Source organism: Pleurodeles waltl, chromosome 9 (genome assembly GCF_031143425.1).
Source record: "Pleurodeles waltl isolate 20211129_DDA chromosome 9, aPleWal1.hap1.20221129, whole genome shotgun sequence".
NCBI lineage: Eukaryota > Metazoa > Chordata > Amphibia > Caudata > Salamandridae > Pleurodeles > Pleurodeles waltl.
This window is the reverse complement of record NC_090448.1, coordinates 94,846,705-94,870,069: the sequence shown is the minus strand read 5'-3', so window position 1 is coordinate 94,870,069 and position 23,365 is coordinate 94,846,705. Positions and strand designations below refer to the sequence as shown.

The following is a 23,365-nucleotide window of genomic DNA, read 5'->3' as shown; positions in this document are numbered from 1 at the left end:
TGGACCCTCCTTCATGAGGCATGGCCAGGATGGACTGCCATATTTTTGCTCACTTGTTCCCATCTGCAGTTGCACCTAAACACCTAAGAATGATGGCATGCAATCAGCTGAGATAAATTCAAGCATTACTTCCATCTCGTTTTTTACACTTTGTATACTAACCTTTTCTAAGAAAAACTTTGGGGTTGTGTACATTTACAAAACAAACAATCTCAAAACCTTTCCTTGAAATTGCATATAGAGTTAGAACAAGCAAATGGACACAACACTAGTTTTCTAAATTAAAGATGTATTTGAAATAGGTTTATTCGATTGAAGTAGTGAATAGGTAGACAAAAAAAACGAAACAAAACCAAGTCATACAAAAACGTGTTTCATGACACAGAGGAATATATTTTGGTCTTGTGCATACTTAATTTAGTTATTTTAATGACATCAGGTACTTGCTATTATAACATTGTATGTATTTATGTATGAATGCATATGAAATCTCTATAGCATGAACTTTGACCATACACAGCTCTTTTCTGCTTTTTGGCTAAGTCCATTATAAAGTCATTGAGTGGTATGAAAGGTTGCCGGCTGGTGGACTGTTAATGCGTGTGGTGCAATATTTTTAAAGATGTGCATCTTCAACTATTTTCTAAATTAGAGCAGCATTGTGACAGTCCTAATGGATCCATAGACGTTATTCAAGATCATGTGTGGGCAGACTGAAAAGGCCCACTGCCGAGTTTTTTTGATTTTTTTTACACTTGTTGGTCTGTGGTCTGATGAGGTCCTAGCTGCAGGTGTTCCGAGAATCACCAAAAGTGGTGCGCTTGTGTGAAAGGCAAGCAGAGGTTTTGGTCTTTGTGGCTTTGTAAAAGATTTAGCTTTTGAAGACAGTGCAAGCCAGCATGGGGAGTCAATGGAGTCACATCAGGATGGGGGCGATGTGATTATATTTCTTCAGTCCCTGGATGAGACGTGCAGTGGCATGTAGAATACCATTAAAAGGTGTCAGCGTGGAGTCTGTCATCAATTAGGGCGTTACGACCATCCCGATGCCAGAGTACTTGGGCTTGAACAACAGTTATGAAGTCGCTTTCTGGAACAGTTTCACTTACTTATGAAAAGAGAACTGGTTCCAGACTGAAGTGTACACAGATGTTTGAAAAGTTTAACAATATGAGGCTAAATATAATGCTCCCAGAAAGCTCTCTGATTAGATGCAAATGTTTTCAGAAGCTTGTAAGCGAGAGTGATGATTCTTTGCTTTCAAAATAAAATGTTCAGAAAAAAAAATGCAAGTAGGAAAAAAAACGTTTCGTTACTATGAAATTTTAGGTGCTATTTCTTTGAAGCGTCATTTAGTAAAATGTGTTGATGCATGCTAGTATTTCCCAAAAATATTCCTAATGAAAAATCAGTGTAACCCTTTTCAACAAGATTATTGGAAGCATGAAAATAAACAAGCACTGGCAAAGCCAACCGATCCAACATTTTTTGTGAGTCTTTTGGTGTTGTCAATGCGTGTCTTGTTTTGACATGGCTTTTGTAACACTTTATTGCTGTAGGAGCTGCCAGGCCCTCACCATTGTAACAAACACTTGCAAAAAGAAATAAAGGTTTTTGTTCTCAAAAAGCACACATTGCCACCAGTGGCGTAACAAAGGCCCAGTAGCTCTCCTCCATGGGTCCCCCTCAGTAAAGAACCAGCCCTGACTGAGTCATGTTTGCAGGGGGGGGGGGGCTCCCATTTCGTTACACCAGTGACTACCACAGTAGTTCCTGGCACTGAAAAAAATTACTTTGTGTGCCAGTATGCTCTTTGTGGAAGAGCAGAATGCTCACAGTAAACCCAGTCGATAGATAGAGAGAGAAATAGATGTTTAATAAAAACAAAAAGTCTTTGTTAATGCCAGACCTACATGGGGACCTAATTCTTAAAGAAAGTCACAAAAGTGGACCCATGTTATGTCTTTGAATTGGTGGCTTTCATGAATTCACAAGAACTTACAGAAGTAGACCAGGAAATCGTACTCCCAGAAAATATTTGTGAACTGCATTTAGTACGAGTAAATATGCATGTGTAGATCTGCTCATGTTAAAATCAATTGAGCCTTTACAAGTTCACTTTCCCTCCAACCACTTTTTTCAAAACCTTGGAAGAATGTCTACTTCTGCCATTGTCAGGAGGAAATTTCCAACCTTTCTCACTATGGGAAAAGATTAGAGAAGAGCTTGTGAACATCCTTACAACATTCAAGTTAGTAGGTTTGCAGACTCAAAGGCATTCCTGCCCTGGAACAATTGCTTACAGCTTACTCCAGTCCGAGTATGTAGATCTTTAGAAAGGCAGCAAAATAAGGAAATTGCTATAGTAGGGATTGAAATTGCAAGTATTCAAGCCCTACTATAGCAGTAGCCCTGGCATAATCAGAGAGGCTGTTATCAGAGTTCTTACATGAGATTGCTGCCATAATTTGTCACCACACTACATGGAACCAAAGGTACAAGAAGATTTTTTTTTCCAGGACATGTAGATTTAAGAAGCATCCTGTCCCATGGACAAGTAGATAATTTATTAAATTCCACCCGCATGGACATAGGCTATCCAATTTGCCAGATCTTCCGCTAGGTTCTCAACTCTAATTGTCTTCTACATATGCTTCTCTTCAGCTACTGTCTAGTTTTGCATAAATATAAGTAGGGTCTGCAAGAATAGTACCTTTAGAGACAAAGAGAGCTCTTGGGGCCAACTATTGCTTTGCTATTACTAGTCTCAGTAACAGTAATGTTTGTGCTGTTTCCCTCCACTTTTCTTTATAATCAACCTATCAAACATGACTGAAGATTCGTTATCTAATATTGCCCTACTGGCTCAAGGGAGTGTTTGTATTACTGTTCCCTGACCTCCTATATCATGGGGCATATATTTGAAACCAGGTAAAAAAAGAAAAGAAAAAAAGTTGCTTAGTAGAGACATCTGCAAGACAGTACTCCACTTTTTTAGAATTAACTTTGTGCTAAGTGTTAGGATCCTTGTAAGTGAAAGGCAAATGTGCCAATTCACCATGCAGTAATATGCAGTATGCACTTTCTAGTATGGATCCACACTCTATCCCATTCTGCTTCTATTACAACTCTTGCAGTCTGCTTCCTATTCATTAACCACCTTCTGCTGGGGGACCTATTTGGTCTCTTCTCAGCACCTTATATAATTCTGTTATTAACCTACACTCTTGTGTTGCTGGTATGTCTTGTTATGGTCCAGGTTTCTTCTGTTTTTCTCATTTGTAGTAGGATTTACCAAACTCTGAATCCAAGACATCTCTACGAAGGTCACAACTTTGTCATTTACATATAAATATTCTATTTCTGTGAACCACTACTAATCCATATGGGTATATCAATTTCTTTGAATATTTTAAAAAATTGGGGCAGACCCATCTAGTGTTTCATCAGTCTATGTGTGACCCACTTCAATATACTTCCCAGCAGCTAATAACAAAGACTGTTCATTTGATAAGGAATGCAATAGCATATTCCCTCTTAGGCCTCTAACAAAATTATGTCAGCTCAACATGACATACCTAAGTATCTAAATTACTGACCATCTCTCCCAGAAGTAACAGCACTGCTTTAGCCCAGCTGGGTGTGAAATAATTCCAAAGTTCTCAATTTTTTCTAATACGTGTGGGATTGGCTCTTCAGGGTTTCTGAAGCATATGATAGGATCACCAGCATACATAGACCTGTCAGTGTAGTACCCCCAATCTGAATACCTCATTTGACGAAGTGCTTCCTTAATAATACTGCACATGGCTCAATATGTAGAACGGAAAAGGCCAGATGCTCAATATCCCCTTAACACTACAATTGACTATGTTCTTCCTCAATAATCCAGCAACTGACTCCATACAAACAACAAAAAGAATTGGACAGAGGAGATACCTTTGCTGGGTGCCCCTCGCCATCTCCCAGCCCTCAGATATCTGAAACCCAATTCTCACGCTAGTAGTGGGGCTGGATACATAGGAGATTATGACAAATGAAAGAGTGGGACATAGCTCACCGTGCTGAGATCTAGGGTAAACATGGTTCTTTTCAAAATAAGCAGGTAACTAGAAAGGGGAGTCTAAAAGATGAAATTCTACTTATAAAACTCCATGGGAAATATCTAGGTTTACCATTTAAAAAGAGTATTGAGCTCTGTCCCAGTAAGATGCACAACACAAGAAACTTGCTTAATAGACTTGGCAGGTTTCAGGGGGACTGAATAAAATCTTAAGGACGTTTGTTTCACTCTAGAGTACATTCGTGAAAAGTGATTAATAACTGGATGATTCTCCAGTGTGTCCCAAACATAATGCAGGAAAATTGTTAAGAAGTAAACACGAAAATAAAAGAAGTTAAATAATAAGTTTAATTCTTTAAAAATTATGCCCTGGAATGAAGCAAAGAAGAGGAGCACACCCTGGTTCTTTCAGAGAGGTGCTAAACAGAGGAGAGAAGTTTGCTTGCTGCAGTAAAACACATTCACCTCTTCCAATACCAATTTTAGATCCTTACTCTCCAAATGCGTGCATCTTCAATGTAAATAATATAAACAAGGATAGTGACCCGCCCATCACAGAAACATGTACTGTCTTGGTAATAAATCCCATTCATTCACAGCATGGGGGAAAATATGATGCCCTGACAGAAGAGATAAACGTGCCACTGGTACATGTAGTGAAGCCAAAGCCCCCTGTTCACCCATCTCTTGAGCAGCCCATCTCACCCATATGTACACTGGATACCGTTTTTACTAATTCAGTGGAATTCACGTTCAGTATGATTATTTTTTAACCGGGCTTGAACTATGGTAAAAGATGGGGCTTAAGACCCAGAGGGTGGAGTTTAGTGCATTTTTCTTACTCGTATGTTTAGTCTTTTTATCATGTACAAGCTCTGACTGCCAAAGCATAAACCAAACAGAAGGACTTCAGCAGAAATGGTCAGTGTGAACCTTGCATAACAGGGTTTTGACTCTGCAGTATGAATATGGTGCCAGGCTGGAAAAAGCCCTCCTTCTTTACAAAATAAATAGACACTCAGTAATGCTGGAGTAACCCCACGTCGACCCTTGAGGTGAGGATTTATTCGACTGACAACCATTAGATTAACAACAACAACAAAAAAACAGGCATACAAGAGGTGACCAAACAAAGTATATAAAAAGTCTGTTTGCATCCAATGACATTTACCCTCATTGGCTGCCATTGATTCAAAATTAGGCTGTCAATGTAACCAAACAAGAGCTTATGCATCATGGTGCTGCTTTACAAGACCCAACAGATGGGGTGTACTCTCAAAGTTGTGTCCAACTGCGTCAATGGACAAAGGCTATACCATTGAGCATTCAAGTAATCTTTGCAAGAATTTACAATAATGACCATCTCACAGTTGATATGGCCATTAGGAAACAAGCTATGACAAACGAAATCATGTTGGCTTTTGTACAGAGAAAAGTTGATTATGTTCTTCGCGCTATGCGTGCATTACATTATGGAAACCGGCACCCTACTCCCAGAGTCAATGCCACTGGAGGCTTTAGCTTCCAATCAAAGCTCTTCAAGTCACCTGATAATGAAGTGGTAATTCAACTTAAACTTTTCATTAAACAAATTGGTCGGGCAGGATGAATATTTTGTAAGGAAGTGGTCATTTTTGCAAGAAGTATGCACTCTAAATATCAATCCTAGAATATCCATGGGACAAAATACTGATAACAATATAGAAAGGTAAGTTTGGATTTTCTATACCCAACTCCACAAATGTGAAACTACATGGTACATATATCTTCAACAAACATAGATGTGGAGTTAGGAATAGTAAATCCATACTTCCCTAGGTGCACTTACATTTCGATATTTTGTCACTCGATATTCTGTCGGCGGTATTCTTGAACCATGATACTCTAGGGGGCGATATTCAGTAGTTCAATCATAAAATGAGACATTCCCCTGCATAGGCTCTTCAGCCATAGGTGTGAATAGCAGTGTCAGATGCCCGTCGTGCTTACTCGTCTTGCCTCACCGTAGCCACTACTCTGACTGGTATTCAGAGGCAATGGCACCCTGACTGGCACTGGGAGTCACGTGACGGAAGACTTTGGGTGGAAGCCACTGACTGGTAAGAGGAAAGGAGGTGCAGAAACAGGAGTGAAACAAAAACCGGAGGAAGGAAGCAAACATGAAGATAATAAGAGTGAAAGATGGAGGAAAGGGGGGCATCAAGGAAGAGTGGCACAGAATGATGGAGAACAATGAAGGTCAGAAGAGATGCTCTTGTGGCACCTGTGGGTAGCATGAATAACTTGCCCTTATGTTAAGTGTGAGGTGTGGCACTGGTTGGCAGTATGAAGATTGGACCCTGGAGCTTAGTTCAACCAAGGGGTAGGGGTGGGCAGTGTGAAAAAGTGACAGTAGTGCTCTCATTAGAGGGCAGTGAATACTATTCAATTTTAGGAAATGTGAAGAGGTCACACTTGCCAAGAACTTCACTCACTGGCACTCACAGTCTGGCACTTTTACAAGCACCATATTGCCATCTAGTTGATCTACTTTCACTGCTCAACACTGAGAGACTGACAGAGAGGAAAGAACTCTGAAGTGAACACTGTTAGACCAGGAAATGCCTCCCCTCGTGGCAACATGTTTCAAGAAAGTTAAAGAAAACAGATGCTGGGGAGCCTCACGCGAGCCGCCAACCAAGATGGCCGCCTGATTAGAGCTCCGCGCATCGTCGGACGAATTTATACCGCCAGAACCAGTTTTCTTTCTAATGTTGTTCCACTAAAAACAACTATGGGATGTTTTGGTGAGCATTTGTATCGTTTTTTGAGCTGCCTAGCATATTTCCGGACTCCTTAATTACGTTTTCTTACTTCTCCTAATGAATGCAGCCATTTTGACTAACTTTGCTCACCATTACATTATACTTTTTTGTATATTTAACTTTCTTTTTTGCGCAAGCCTAGTTATTTTTTTTTTGCTGTTTCGTTAACATATTTTTTGACTTCCTGTGTCACTTGCTTCCTTATTGAAGGCTTTTTATTTTTATATGGGCAAAATAAAGCAAATAAAATCTCTGTCGCATCAGTCCTCCTCAGCTGACAAACTTTCGCACTTTTTACAATTGAACACTTCTGCTGCAGCGTCTTCTTCTTCCATATCAAAGATGTCTTCCTCATCTTCTTCTTCGCCTAAAGTCCTTTTATCGAAGAAACTAATTCTCGGATACAAAATCTTGATTCTAAGTGGTCTCAAATGGTAGTGAGAATCTCTGCTTTGGAACAAAGAGTCAGTGATGTGCAGGATGAAACACATAAAATTATTAGTTTGGAAAAGGAAGTGACAACCTTGAAGACTCTTACGGAGGATTTGGAAAACAGAAATAGATGCAATAATCTTCGCCTTTATGGATTACCGGAGGGTCTTGAAGGGAATGACCCAATTTCATTTTTTACCTCATTCTTTCCACAGTTGGTGGGTCTACCATCTTCTACAGTATTGAACATCCGAAGAGCGCACTGCATTGGTCATCGTTCGCCGCATTCCTCCAAATCTAAACTAAGAGGTGTGATTATTTTCTTTCTTGAATTTACTGACTTATTGAGAATTCTTAACGCTGCGAAAACTAAAAAACTAATTTCTTGGCAGGGAAGTAAAATCTTCATTTCACAGGATGTGTCCAAAGCAGACAGGAGGAAAGAGTTTTTGGATCTTCGTCCACAGCTTCGTGACTTGGGAGCTCGTTTTGGATTATTGCATCCGTGTTTGTTCAAAGTGACATATGAAAACAAGACCACTTCATTTACCTCTCCTGCAGTTCTTTGTGATTTTCTACGACTACACTCTACAAATTCTATGGAAACAGCTGGTCCTTCAACACGTTGACTATATACATTTCTTAATTAATTGTGCCCTTTCACTATTATTGCGATAGAATTGATGGTCCTTTATATGCAGTTTATACAGTATACTATATTGACGTGACTACAGACCCTTTTTTTTTTTTATGTATTGTATAATGTATTGTTTTCTTTTCACAGGTTCCTGGTGTTCTATAATCATTATTTTTGCTCGTAACCTTTGTCCATTGATGCGTTCCGTTCCCTTGCTGTCCCGTCTTCAGTCTGTGCTGTCACCACCCCTCCCCTATTGGTCCTTCATCTCAGGTATGTTTTTGCAGTCGTCTTTATTTTACATGTACTGTCTCTTCTTTTTTTCTTCTTTACTACTCTTCTCTCCTTTTGTTTTTTCTGTTTTCTTTTCCCTTATATGTATTTTCAGTTATTTATGTTACAAGGCCTTTTGTGTATATATATGGTTATGTGACGTAAATTCAGGGTTGTTTCTTGGAATGTCAAAGGTTTTATTAATCCAATCAAAAGGCAGAGAATTTTATCCCACTTATCTAAATATAATCCAGACTTGGTTCTTCTACAGGAGACCCATTTGACGGACTCTGAAGCTCTGAAACTTAAAAAAGGCTGGGTGGGCAATGTTTTTACTTCACCTTCATCTACAAAGAAAAATGGTGTAATTGTGCTTTGCCATAAAAAATTATCAGTTAATGTTATTTCGCAAGACTCGGATTCTGATGGTAGGTGGCTCTTTGTGAGGCTCAGTATTAATGGGATTACAATGACTATTGGTAATATTTATGGTCCAAATAATTCAGATTATTTTTTCTGGCCCAATATTCGTAACCAATGTTTGCATTATAATGATGATTTTCTTCTTATTGGAGGGGATTGCAATCAAATTCTTGATCCCTTTATAGATAGGCAATCTGTAATTAAATTATCTCCCCATAAAATGCATAAACAATTTAAGGCATATTTCTCACAATGTAATTTAATTGACTCATGGAGAACTTGTAATCCTGATAATAGGGATTTTTCGTTTTATTCTCTACCACATGGCTCCTTATCTAGACTTGACCATATTTTTGTTTCTAAATCATTATCCCAAAATCTTATTAACTCCTCCATTGAACCTATGGTAATATCTGATCATGCCCCAGTCATTACAGATTTTGACTTGCTCCCAGTGCATCCCAAGTCCAATAGGTGGCGATTTAATACTTCTTTATTACTTGACTCTAAATTTTCCACTTCCTTTGTTGCCATCGCGGACAAATTTTTTCGATTTAATGAAGTATCTCACGTCTCTCCACAATTGTTATGGGATTCGTTTAAGGCTGCGGCTCGTGGTCATATAATAAATTTGGTCTCTAATAAAAAAAATCTTTCAATGCCCTTAGAACATCAGTATTATTCTTCCTCTTCCAATTTTAATATACAAGAACTTATTCAGGCAAAACTGCAATTTAACAAAATCGCAACGGATGATGCCTCCTCTTTTCTTCTACGTATTATGCTCGTTTTTCTGAAGGTCGAAATAGAGCGGGGAAGCTTCTGGCTAATTATTTAAAAGTTCGAAAGCAACGCCATAATGTGAAGTCTATAGTTTCAGATACTGGTGAGTCCCTTTTTAAGGATGAAGATATTTTAGCTGAATTTGTTAATTATTACCAGACACTTTATACTCCTGAGTCAGTCCCGGCCCCCTTACATATTGATGATTATTTAAAGAATATTCCAAACCTTAATAAGGCACTGATTGATGCTACTTCACTTGAAGCAGATATTACTTCGTTAGAACTTTTTAAAGCCCTTCAATCTCTAAAAAAAGGGAAAACTCCTGGTCCGGATGGTTTTACAGCAGAATTTGTTTTACATTTTTCTTACCTGTTACTTCCTAAACTTTTTCAACTTTTCCAATTCTTCATGGGTTCTGGTTTTACAGGGGGCACATTTCAGGAAGCTTCGATTTGCCTAATTCCAAAGGATGGTAAGGATCATACTTTCTGTAAAAGTTTTAGACCAATCTCTCTTCTCAATCCAGATTATAAAATCTTTGCTAAATTATTAGCCCTACGTCTTGATACCCTTTTACCTGCGCTGATAAGTAAGGAACAAATGGGTTTTGTCAAAGGTAGACTTGCTTCTGACAATTCTAGAACATTCTTTAATGTACTCAGCAAAGCTCCCGCTCTGTCGTATTCTTTATCGGCAATTTCCATAGATGCTGAGAAAGCGTTCGACCGGTTAGACTGGTCTTTTCTATTAAAAGCTTTAGCCTGGCATGGTTTAGGGCCTCATTTCATTTCATTTATCTCTTTGCTTTATCAATCTCCAATGGCATCGATATTGGTAAATGGGAAACTGTCTAGATATTTTGTACTACGCCGAGGTGTACGTCCAGGGTGTCCGCTCTCTCCACACCTATTTATTCTAGCTCTCGAGCCCTTTCTATCTAGTATTAGAAATAACATTAAAATTGAAGGTTTCCAGTATGGCGAGAAACATTTAAAATTAAAGGCGTATGCAGATGATATACTTTTATATATCTCAAACCCTGAGATCTCGATTCCGTCTCTACTTCGGGAAATTGAGGATTTTTCTTGATTTCAGGCTATAAGATAAAATTTGGATAACACTGAAATCCTCCCTTTAACAAAATTTTGTTTTAAAGCATCGGTTGATATCACTGGTTTTCACTGGAATTCTTCCAAGATTAAATATTTAGGTATTTGGTTCACTTCATACATTAAAAAGTACCTTGAAGTAAATATTTCAGAGGTTTTAGAGAAAGTTGATAGCTCGATTCTGGCTTGGAATCCCTTATTTTTATCTTGGTGGGTCATCTTGACTCCATTAAAATGATGATTTCTCCTAACATATTATATATCCTATCCATGATTCCGCTTCCTTTACCTGGTACCTTTTTTACACAATTGGACTCCAAATTGTCTAAATTCCTCTGGAACAATAAGAAATCTGGAATTTCTCTTAGTCATCTTCGCCATTCTAAACAGTAGAAAGGAGTCAATTTTCCTGATTTTAGATTGTATCACAAATCCTTTTGTTAGCGTCAAGCTTCTAGGTGGGTCTCCCTGTCAGACTCTAGGTTTACTCCATTATGGTTGGATATGGAGTGTTCTTTTCTTTTGCCTTTTCCCCTAGTGAGGTGGTATTCTTTTCCTATAATATTTCACTTATCTCCTCTCCTCTGCTTCTTAAACATACTTGCTCTCTTCTGCGTTCTCACTATTTATCTCCATCGGTTTCTCATTCCTCTTTTCTGAATTCCCCTATTTGGCATAATTGTCTTATCACTATTAATAAAAAAAAAACTTATTTTGGAAATCCTGGCGACAGAGAAATATAGTTTGGGTCAAGGATTTATTCTCCAATAATACTCCACTTTCTTTTTCACAATTCCAACTTCTATTTCATTGTCCCAATTCATTTATGCCTAAATATCTTCTTATTAATATTATTCTTGATGTACTTTTATCCTTGCCTTCCCCTTCTTCTTTGGAATTAGTCTTTTCTTTGTCCTCCTTTCTTATCTCATATCCTAAGGCATCAAATATCTATAAACTTTTTCAGTCTCCTGTTTTGACGCGTCCTAAATCTAAAATTGAATCTCAATAGGAATTGGATTTGGGATGTACCTGGACTGTTTCCTTTTGGAATAAGGTGTGGCATCGATCTTATAAAATATCCAGATAAGCTTCTCCCACACAGTCACTTTTCTTTCTTTATCACAGACTTTATTTTATCCCTTCTACTATAGCAACATTTTCTGTATCCTCCACTCCAAGTTGCTGGTCCTGCGATAGCCCAAAGGGAGATCTTACGCATATCCTTTTTGAATGGCCTCCTACTGTCTCTTTTTGGAGAAAAGTTTGGCGTCAGCTTACCTTCATTTTTCATTTGCAATCCCAATTATCTCCGCTGGTACTTTTTTTTAGGTAGTCTCTCTGCTGACATTGTTTCAGATGATAATAATTTAAAATTGTTGGCTCTCATGTTAGCTTTGGCCTTTCAACAAATTACTCTCAATTGGAAAAAATCATCCAATATTTCCTATAAAACTTGGTGGAATAATGTTTGTCACTACCATAGATTAGATATTGCTTTTACCTCTTTATGCTGCCCTTCCATAAATAGAGATTTGTACTGGTTACCTTTGACTGATTATCTTAAAGCTGTTGCTTGTAATTCTACTACTTGTACATTATCTGAGTATTTTAAGCCACCATGAATTCTTTATTTTCTCTGTTCTTGAGTGAATTTTTAACTTAGCTTACATTTATGCTTTTTTGAATATTACTTTTTTCTTTTAGTTAACTGTTGGAGTTCCAATGCATTTTTCGCATCGTAAATGGTCTTGTTCCGTTTTCATTGTTTCTTCCCCTTATTATACTTTAAAATGCTAAACAGCTTTTACAACTCCTTTTAAAATTATATCATTATCATTATGACAGATATCTTGTATTGTTAGTATATAACCCATATGTATTTTGATCCTAATAAAGCTGATTTACCTTAAAAAAAAAAGAAAACAGATGCTGCGCCTACTCTTCAACATGATATTACAGGTACCTTCAAGAGTGTTTTTATGGATTACGATCTTTGACATTCAGACGTCAAAGATAAAAACATCCTTTTCTTTCTGGTATGCTTCTTTTGAAGGTGTTGCTTAACTGATTAAAGTTAGGCAGCTCTTCTTTCCTGCTCGAGTTGAAGTTTATCCATTTTACATTTACAAATGCACATTGCTTTATCCATTTTTGGAATGGACATCATTTGCAACCAGGCATTATCCTGAAAGATCATTACGCTGCAAGCATGGTAGAGTAGAGCGTTTAATTTTTGATAATGACTGTTTTGCATAAACCAGGATGAGTGTGTCCTGCTTACACTGATACACATTGCGGTATGATGCAGAGCAGCCGAAGCATATGTGACTTGGTATAATATCACCACCTCCTGTCCTAGGCGAAGCTCTTTTTGTAACATCACTTCCCTGGGCTCTCACTACTGGCATCAAGTGCCACTAGGCTGAACCTAAAAATGACTGACAGAAAAAGAAAAAGAGAAGGATTTAATATTCCATTATTGAGAGGGAAAAAATCTCAAAGCAATTCGTTTCTACGCTGAACTTTTGGAAACTTTCCCAAGGGCATGATGTGAAGGACTGCTGTTATTTCATATTCTGACACTGGCTTTTAAACTTTAAACCTCTGTTTAGAAGATTAAATACAACATCTTTTTCAAAAGAGAGCCAACTGCAAACCATGACCAAAAACTCTTTCTAAAGTTTTGTCTGTTGTCAGCAGAGCAGCAATCTCGGCTCCAGCATTGTAGTTGCAGACAAGGTTAATGGAATGGGAAGGGCACCCAAACACTGAGATGCCGGCCCTCCACAATTGTTATAAGACTCCTTCACACCTCTGCAATCTATCACATACACACCTCAGTTTTGTACCCAGATGAGTCTACAAATTGCTTGAACGCTGCATTGGAGACTTCATGGCGGTCCATGTGGAAAGCATCGATGTGCACTCTCCTGGCAGGCCCTTCGCCATCAGGGGGGATGCCCGGCTCGTCCGTGCCCATCGTGAACACCCCAGCAGGCACTAGCACCATCTGCAAAAGCAATGAGAGGAATTCAGAACCACTCTTTAATGTTTAAAAACCTCTACTCGCAATCTGAAGAACAGAGAGAGCTACGTGAGTACAACATTCCAGGTGATAAGCATATGAGCATGTGATTGGGTATCTAAGCATTATGGTGGGCACAGCTAAGGAAAGGACACCTAACCATGACAGGGTGCCAGGAAGTCCTAAAGGCAGTGTGCATGAGTTGAAACTGCTGAGTGGCAGAGTGTGTGGGCGCCTGATTGGTTTACCGCCTCTGAGTTTGTAGATGGTGGGGTCTGGAACTTCTCAAAGACTTCCAAGCTTTGCAGAAGGATGAGAGTGCTGTTGCCGGAGAAAGAGATTGCTTTGGTGTTATTGAAGAGTGATAAAGCAATATCTGCAGAATATCATAGAAGCAGCATTTTGTCTAGCATACTGTCCTAATGATGGAGGTCATAACACTTATGGACTCGCATCCACATTTATCACTTGCCCTAGAAATGTGAGGTTTATCCTTCACAGCCAAATTCTAAATCATGCCATGTGTTTTGTGAAAGTAGCAGGCATCCATGTAATGGAAGTGCGTAGGCTTGCTGTGGGAACCAACCGCCTGCTCAAGCAGCTTCTCCCAGACTACAAGCTAACTTTAACATTGTTATGAAGGGATGCAAAATTATAGAGCAGTCACTCTATGCCGGAATACCATCAGCAGATATGTATGGCTGGGCCACTTGCGCTATTATATTCTTTTGTTACCACATAATTCCCACAAAGTAACTATCCCGTCCCTCTGCTATTTGGCTCACATATGCACCTTAATCCTGTCTCACAAGAGCATATGCCTTGGAATGTATCTTTACAGAGGTCAAACCTTACCTGCTCCCATCTTATTACATCCCAAGAACTACAATACGGAGCCTGCCACTGCTCAACCACGGTTTTCCCATTGACAAATTATAGCCTCTGTATGCGGTTTTAACCCCTTCGCTGCCAGGCGCTTTCCCCCTCAGGTGCCAGGCCTTTTTTTGGCTATTTGGTGCAGTTCGCGCTTAGACCCTCATAACTTTTTGCCCACATAGGGTACCCATGCCAAATTTGCATCCTTTTTTTCCAACATCCTAGGGATTCTAGGGGTACCCACAGTTTGTGGGTTACCCCGGAGGAGACCAAGAAATTAGCCAAAATACAGCTAAAGTTTTGTTTAAAAAAAAAATCAAAAAAAAAAAAAAAAAAAAAAAAAAAAATGGGAAAAAGGGCTGCAGAAGAAGGCATGTGTTTTTTCCCCTGAAAATGGCATCACCAAAGTGTTTGCAGTGCTAAAATCACCATCTTCCCAGCTTTCAGGAACAGACAGACTTGAATCAGAAAACCACTTTTTTTTTTAAAACACAATTTTGCCATTTTACTAAAACATATCCCATTTTTACTATTTTTTGTGCTTTTAGCCTACTTCCAGTTAGTGACAGAAATGGGTGTGAAACCAATGCTGGATCCCGGAAAGTTAAACATTTCTGAGAAGTAGACAAAATTCTGAATTCAGCAAGGGGTCATTTGTGTAGATCCTACAAGGTTTTCCTACAGAAAATAACAGCTGAAATAAAAAAATATTGAAATTGAGGTGAAAAAAAACAGCCATTTTTCTCCACGTTTTACTGTGTAACTTTTTTCTGCGATGTCAGATTTTCGAAAGCATTATACCATTACATCTGCTGGACTCTTCTGGTTACGGGGTATACAGAGCTTGTAGGTTCATCAAGAACCCTAGGTACCCAGAGCCAATAAATGAGCTGCACCTTGCAATGGGTATTCAATGTATACCGGGTATACAGCAATTCATTTGGTGAAATATAAAGAGTGAAAAATAGGTATCAAGGAAACCTTTGTATTTCCAAAATGGGCACAAGATAAGGTGTTGAGAAGCAGTGGTTATTTGCACATCTCTGAATTCCAGGGTCCCCATATTAGCATGTGAATTACAGGGCATTTTTCAAATAGACGTCTCTTTTTTTTTTTTTTTAACACACTGGCTTACATTTGGAAGGAAAACATGTAGAGAAAGACAAGGGGCAATAACACTTGTTCTTCTATTCTGTGTTCCCCATAGTCTCCAGATAAAAATGGTACCTCGCTTGTGTGGGTAGGCCTAGTGCCCACGACAGGAAACGCAACATGGACACATCACATTTTTACATTGAAATCAGACTTGTTTTTTCCACAGTGTCTAGCTGTAGATTTTGGCCTCTAACTCAGCCGAAACCTAAGGTAACCTACCAAACTTGTGCATTTTTTAAAACTAGACACCCAGCGGAATCCAAGATGGGGTGACTTGTAGGGCTCTCACCAGAGTCTGTAACCCAGAATCCTTTGCAAACCTCAAACTTTGGCAGAAAAAAACACTTTTTTCTCACATTTCGGTGACAGAAATTTGTGGAATCTAAGAGGATCCACACATTTCCCTTCCACCCAGCATCACCCCAAGTCTCCCGATACAAATGGTACCTCACTTGTGTGGGTAGATCTAGTGCCCGTGGAAGGAAATGCCCCAAAACACTACATGGACACATCAGAATTATCAAATACAAAACAACAGAGGGGGCACCTGCGTTTTTGGTCCTGGGCTCAACAGTCATATAGGGAAACCTATCAAACCTAAACATTTCTGAAAACTAGAAACCAGAGGGAGTCCAGGGAGTTGTGAAATGTGTGGATCCCCTAGAGTTTTCTTACCCAGAATTCTCAGCAAACCTCAAATTTTAGCTAAAAAAAAAAAAAAATCTAATCACATTTTCCCCACATTTCTGTGTGGGATCACCGCACCGGGTCAATTTTCCTACCACCCAACTTTCCCCTCAGTCTCCCAATAAAAATGATACCTCACTTGTGTAGGTGGGCTAAGTGCCTGTGACAGGGAAGAGCCAAAAACATGTCGAAATTGAGGGGTAACTAAAGCGGGGCCAAAAGGGCAGTTATAAAAAGACATTTTTAGGCTGACAAGTGGGGCAGAATTTTTATTGGTATAGATGTGACAATGCCGGGTGGTAGAAATTTTGTGGATTCCTGCAGATTCCGGAAGGATCCATTACAAAAATATAGGAAAAGGTGTGTTTTCCAGCAAAGTTGGAGGTTTGCAGGGCATTGTGGGTAAGAAAATTATGTGGGGTGAATGTGATGTTTAGTTTTCAGATGTGTCTAGGTCTTGTACATTTTTCTACATGGCAGCGTCCCAAAGTCCAAAAAGTGCAGCCCTCACCATTCCAAGTGGGACGATTTTGAGAGTTAGACAAGCTCTCATGTCCCACATGTAAAACCAAAACCCAAAATAATCAAATGTTCTCTTGCTTGCCGTGGGAGAAGATGTTTTAGTTTGCGGGGGTAAAGGTGAAAGACTGTTACCCCCCTCCTCAGTTGGGGCAGCCACTACCCCACAATTTTTTTTTTTTTGTATTCCCTGGATTCTAGTTGGCTTTCTGTCCCCCCACCCCCCTCCACTCGGGAAGTGGATTGGGGGTAATTGCCCCATCTGCCCACCGGTGGGCAGAAAAACTTTGTCCCCATTTATTTTGGGTGGGGGTATGGCCATACCCCAACCCTCTTTTTTTTTTTGGGGGGGGGGGAGGAATCTTCCCTGGTCTCTAGTGGGCTACGGGCTTTACAAAAATAGGCTTATCTGCCCCCATGGGTGGGGGCACATATGGCCAACAGTAATGTGCCCCCATGGGGAGCGTCCATTGCCCAAACAACACACACACACACCAATCCCTGATGCCTAAGTGGTTTCTGCTCCCACCCGGGGGCAGATCGGCCTAATAGAAATAGGCCTATCTGCCCCTAAGGGGGGCAGAAATGGCCTAAAATAAATTTGCCCCGCAGGGGAGCGACCCTTGCCTAAGAGGTCGTTCTCCCCTTGCGTGAAATTTGCACACAAAAAAAAAAAACCCTGGTGCCTAGTGGCTTCTGACCCCCTTGGGGGAAGATCAGCCTAATAAAAGTAGGATGATCTGCCCCCAAGGAGGGAAGTAATGGTCTAAAATAAATTTGCCCCCAGGGGAATGACCCTTGCCTAAGGGGTCTCTCCCCTTGCGTGAAACTGGCGCAAAAAAATAAAAATCCCTGGTGTCTAGTGGTTTCTGCCCCTCTTGGGGGCAGATTGGCCTATTTCTCCCAAGGGGGGCAGAAATGGCCTTAAATAAAATTGCCCCCCAGGGGAGTGACCCTTGCCTAAGGGGTCGCTTCCCATCTGGAAAAAAAAATTACAACATTTTAAAAAATCCCTGGTGCCTAGTGGTTTTGGCCTAATTAAAATAGACCAATCTGCCCCCAAAGGGGGCAGAAACGGCCTAAAATAAATTTGCCCCCAAGGGGAGCAACCATTGCTTAAGGGGTCGCTCCCCTTACGTGAAAGTGACCTTAAAAAAAAATCCCTGGTGTCTAGTGGTTTCTGCCCTCCTTGGGAGCAGATTGGCCCATTATAAATAGGCCAATCTGCCCCCACGGGGGTAGAAGTGGCATAAAGAATTTCCCCCCCAGGGGAGCGACCCTTGACTAAGGGGTTGCTCCCCATGTGCAAAAAAGATTTTAAAAAACAACAACAAAAAAATGATTCCTTGTGTCTAGAGGATCAGCCCTCCAGGCAGGGCAGAAATGGCCTTAAAATAATTTGCCCCCCTGGGGAGCGACCCTTGCCCAAGGGGTCGCTCCACTCATGACAATAACAAAACAAAACAAAACAAAACAAAAAAAACATCCCTGGCTTCTAGTGGGCATTTCTGCTGCCCGATCGTGAAGAAATTCTCAGAGAGACATCAAAGGAAAGGAAAGGATGCCACTCCTGTCCCGACCAAGTGATCGGAAGAGAAATGCTCTTGCATTTCTGCGGCCTGATGTCATCAGCTGCCACGGGGGTGGGTGGTCAGGGGGGCGGAGGTGGAAGGGGAAGCAATTCCCCTTCCATCCCTGCCCATGGGAGTGGGTTGCTCGGCCCGAAGGGCCCATAGCAGGACTTAGGTCCTCGGCACCCAAGCTTTGCAAACGAGGACATAAGCATTATGTCCTGGGCATCCAAGGGGTTAAAAGGTCCAATCAAAGAATTATGTCACAACAGATCTCAAAGACTCAGAAGATGTCATCAAACAAAAGGAACGCCTATTGTTGGCAACTGTTAGAGGCCCTTTTATAGTGAATAGGGCACTGTGTTTAAAAAAGAACCCATACTTCATTCTCCTGAACAAATTACAAGACTTGCCTTATAGAGTGACTTGTGAGTGAGAGAATGAGGATGAACAGTGCATTTATGGTGTGCTAGGTCAGGGGTGTGTGTGTGTGTGAGAGAGAGAGAGAAATACTACTGTTGGCCCAAATATGGGTATAGCAGCTGTCACACAGAAGACAATTCTTATAGTTGTAGGGGTCCTTTATCAACAGATGAGATAACTGGAGACTGACTGAGTTAACTTGGAAGTGTGTATACTGTGAATGTACAGAGTGCTAGGGGTATGCTGCATGAGAGATATCAAGTGAGAGTTACCATTGGTCTGAGCCTAGAGTGCGAGACTGAATAAGCACACTAAATGACTGTGTTCTTTTGGGGACCCAAACTGTGCAAGGATTTGTGGCATCTAGTAACTTAGCACATACCTGTTGGGTCTCCCTAGCTTAAGGCAGTGGTTGACATGTCCTGAGTAGAGTCAACTCAAACAACTCCAGGGCAAATTGAAACAGGTGGGGGAGCAGCCAGAGGGAAGTATGTACATGGGAACTACTTTGAACCACCAATTAAGATTAGCAATCATTTGGGTAAACCCTGGCTCTAATCTAGTCCCTACAAGGGTAATAGGACGACATAGGGTAGCTGGAAGATAAATGAAGCACATAGCTGCCTTAGACCCTACTCACATGCATACATAGTTTGGAATAAAGAAGATAAACCATCAGCAAAATCTCAAGTCTCTAACTTAACATGCCCAAGTGATCTATAAAAAACCCTTACATTGCCCAGCTATCTACAGCTGGGTCACATTTCTCCATTGCAGTGGTTTTTAAGTAGTTGTGGTATCGCCTCACAAAATTAGAACTGCTAGCGCGTCCCAAACTAGTTAATTTATTCACTCAGGGACTCGTTTTAGGCCGATGAATCTTTTGACCCGGATTGAAGACACCTTAAGATGAGATAACTGATCGACATGTCAATCAAGAAGTCAATAACGTCATCAATATTCACCATAACAAATCAATTAGATTAATCAATGACATCAATAAGTCTCGGAAACCACCATGAGCTTTCAGTCATGAATAACCACACCAGTTTAGTACGATTTTGTGATGTTTATTCCCTATTGATTACAATTCTACTAGTAAGTTTATTAGTCTCAAAACCATGAAACACATCAACATTGTCATAATATGGCAGCTCGAATAAGATTTCATCAAAGCAAAGATCACGAACATTAGAACATAATACGACGTCAACATAGGTTAACCTTAGCAGAGTATCATTAGCGCATTATTCAACAAAGCATTTATTCAGTCATTAGTCTATTTGCGTCCGTTTAGTGAACCCCTTAACTAACCTCGAATTAGCATTGGCATGTTGGGCTTCATGCAAAACAATTTAGCAACACAAATTTAGAAACACATCTAACTATGGTCTCTGTCAAAAGGAGCAGTTGGTACCTAGAAAGGAAGGGCAAACAGATAATTAAAATTTCATCATCATATAGTTACCCTCCGTAATGGGTCAGCATACAAAGTCAGTCTTCATCCTCAGGACATCAGTTGATTCGCCATCAGCCAGGAAACACAGCAAAGTTCAGCAAGGCGGGGTAAGTAGGGACACTTCCCTCATAAGGAGGAGACGTATAGAACGGGTAAGGTAAGGGCGAGGATGGTTTGAAGAGTCAAACAGCAAAGTCTTTAGGCAGAGTGACAAAGTCTCTGGGTAATAGCAAGAATAATTCGTAATGGCATCTCTAATGGCTTCCCGTGTCAAAGGTTTTTATCCCTTTCCTGTTGTACAGTCCTCTAATTTTTAATTGGGCAGATTTGGCACCGCACTCTCTCCATCCAATGGTTCTCCATTCGTACCATCAAAATTGTCACCTCATAACAGTTCTCACGTACTTTATTGGTTCTTGTGATTGACATACCCAACGGGTAGAATGTCCGGTATGATTTCATATTCCCGTGGTCCTCTCGCATCCCCAGTCAGTGGTTCCATTGTCTATACCGGTTTAGGCGGCCTTGTACCTGATACAAGTCTACACTGTTGCATTCAGCAAGAATGTTTCCTTGAGCAGGTCGAATTTCATGAGAACAGATCTACTACAGTTACACTCATCCTCTAGCCTCTGGAAAAATACAAGTACATGTCCTTCAGCAAGTCAGCACACTGCACGTTAGAGAAATACATTTAATATGAAACCGGGCAGCTAGGCCCCGACTCATGCTAACCAAGGCCTAGTGAATTAATTAGCAAAACCTTAACATATAACTCTTAATATTAGTGTAAAATAATTCATTAACGCATCATTATATCATCATTAGTTAATTTAATCAATCATCATATACATTGACGGACACTCCCCGTGGGCACATTCAAGCGCACGTTTAGCAAAAACACATTCATACATTTTCTATGCAACATTATTATGCATTAGTTCATAAACATTTCATGTTAGTTTTGAGTTGAAGAGCTACGCTCCCTCAATCCCTCCTCTGATGACACTTGTCATCACACAAAACCTTTCCCTTCACAACCTTTTACTTTCTTAGTTCACGCATTTCAATTTCTTCCCCCTTTGTGTTTTTTCCCAAATTTCTTTGAACATTTTCTCCTTTTTCCTTCTATTGCGTTTTGCCAATTTTTTTTAAATTATTTTACTAATTTTACATGATAACCATAGTCCGAATAAACAGGCTAGAACAATCAATATACCCCATATTATTTTTGCAAGTATCCCATTCCAAATACTACTAAACCAATTCCCTACTTTAGCAAGTCCCTTTCCAACCTTTTCCCAAACTCCAGGTTCCTTCAGCTCCTTCAAATATGTACTGTCTCTGGTTATGTTAGTAAGCATACTTCTAATCTTATTACTATTGTCAGGAATGAATGCACAACAGTGGCGCTCATTAAGCATCTTACAGACTCCCCCACTCTTTGCTAAAAGAATGTCTAAAGCAAGCTGGTTTTGAAGAGTCATAGCCCTCTCCGCAGCAAGTTCAGTATCCATCAGGAGTATAGCCCCTGTGAAGTTTGTCAGCATGTTATCCACAATAGTAGACAACTTTCGAATCTTAATAGAGTTTAAGATACCCCCACTGAAGGAATTATGGCTCCAAATATATCACCTACAACAGCAGCCGCTGTCTCTCTCTTTTGTCTAGTATGATGTAATTCAGACATTTTAAGAAATTTCTTTAAGTCATCAAATTGGTAGATCTTTGGGAAAACTATTCCCAAATAACATGTCCCATACCATCCCTTTGGAAGACGGTAATAAGCATTAAGTCCACATATGTAATAGATCGCAGGGATCGCTGGATCCTGTCCATTTAACATGAATGACCACTTACTGTGAAACAAAAACACATGTCTGCACTCACTCGTTCCCACAAATAAAGTGTCATGATCAGATTTTGGCCTATATATATATATATATATATATATATATATATATATATATACACACAAAGCTTTCCTACGTGTAATGCATCTATAGCTAACTTGCCTTTCACTTTTATTGCACTATAAGCATAATCATTTGCAAACGTTTGTTTTTCTAATCCCTTTTCTAGCTTTTCCTTTAACGCTTTTCTCCTATCAACAGTGTGATCTAAAAAGCTTTTCTCTACAGGCATTGGTAAGCAGGTTAGATTATTGCAGTGCGCATAAGCTGTCCCAAATGTCAGTGTCGGCTCAAAGAAACCCTAACTATTTTTATGTTATGTTCTTTAGCTATTTTACTCAAAAACTCAATTATAGGCACAAAAGAAAACACTACATCTAGATTAGAATAGAAGTATTGAATATGTTCTTGATCATAGAATCTTGTTAATAGCAAACTACAGCTTATTACGTAGGTAAGCTGCAAACTATGATAAGTAACCCCTTGTACTGACGAAGGAATCTTCGTGCACACATAGCAATTCTTTGCATCCATTGTCTCAACATACTCATTCAACAAGCGATAGAAGACATTAGTAGATAGTTCCTTTTTCGTGTTAGTTCCCTCATGCAAATACCTCGTATCTTGCTCAAACCTTCCCCATGGTGTTAGTGTAGCAGTCTCAGGAGCTGAAGCACTGTTAATCGCACTCTTATCCACCAATGGCATTCCCCCAATCACACCTATAATTATTATTGCACACACAACACCCAAAATAACACTCAACCAACCACGAATTCTACCCCTATTATCATTATTTCTAATGTTACTCATGATCTGTAAAGAATCAGAGAGCAGAATAACAAAGCAAACAATCAACTTGAGGATGATCTAAAGCCCTTTTTTTTGTGCAAAGTCTCTCTCTTGGCAAGTATTTACAGCGTTTCACTCACTTCCAGGACCCTTTGTCAAATCAGGTTAGCAGCTTGTCATAATCGGTTTTTCAGAGTCAATTCAGGTTAATAGTGTCACATCCGGTAATTTATCAGTCTCTTTTCTCAGGTTTCTCTCTCTCTATTTAATTTCAACTTAACACAGTCTCTTTCTATGGTCGAATTCAGGTGCCGTAGTATTGACCTGGAATTTCTCGATCACAACAGAATGCCAAGAATTCTTGTTGCCACTCAGCTGATGTTGCATACGCCCATTCAGGACCTGCGTACCTCCT

The 23,365-nt window shown here is 39.9% G+C and overlaps 1 protein-coding gene across 1 annotated transcript in view; it reads right to left on the bottom strand.

Annotated features, from left to right (window-relative positions):
• The window catches only part of SUMF1 (sulfatase modifying factor 1), a 278,363-nt gene that overhangs the window by 231,935 nt on the left and 23,063 nt on the right, over positions 1-23,365 (bottom strand). The window contains exon 2 of the mRNA XM_069206353.1: positions 13,367-13,540. Coding sequence (XP_069062454.1) covers positions 13,367-13,540 — 174 coding nt within the window. The remainder of the gene's footprint in view (positions 1-13,366; positions 13,541-23,365) is intronic.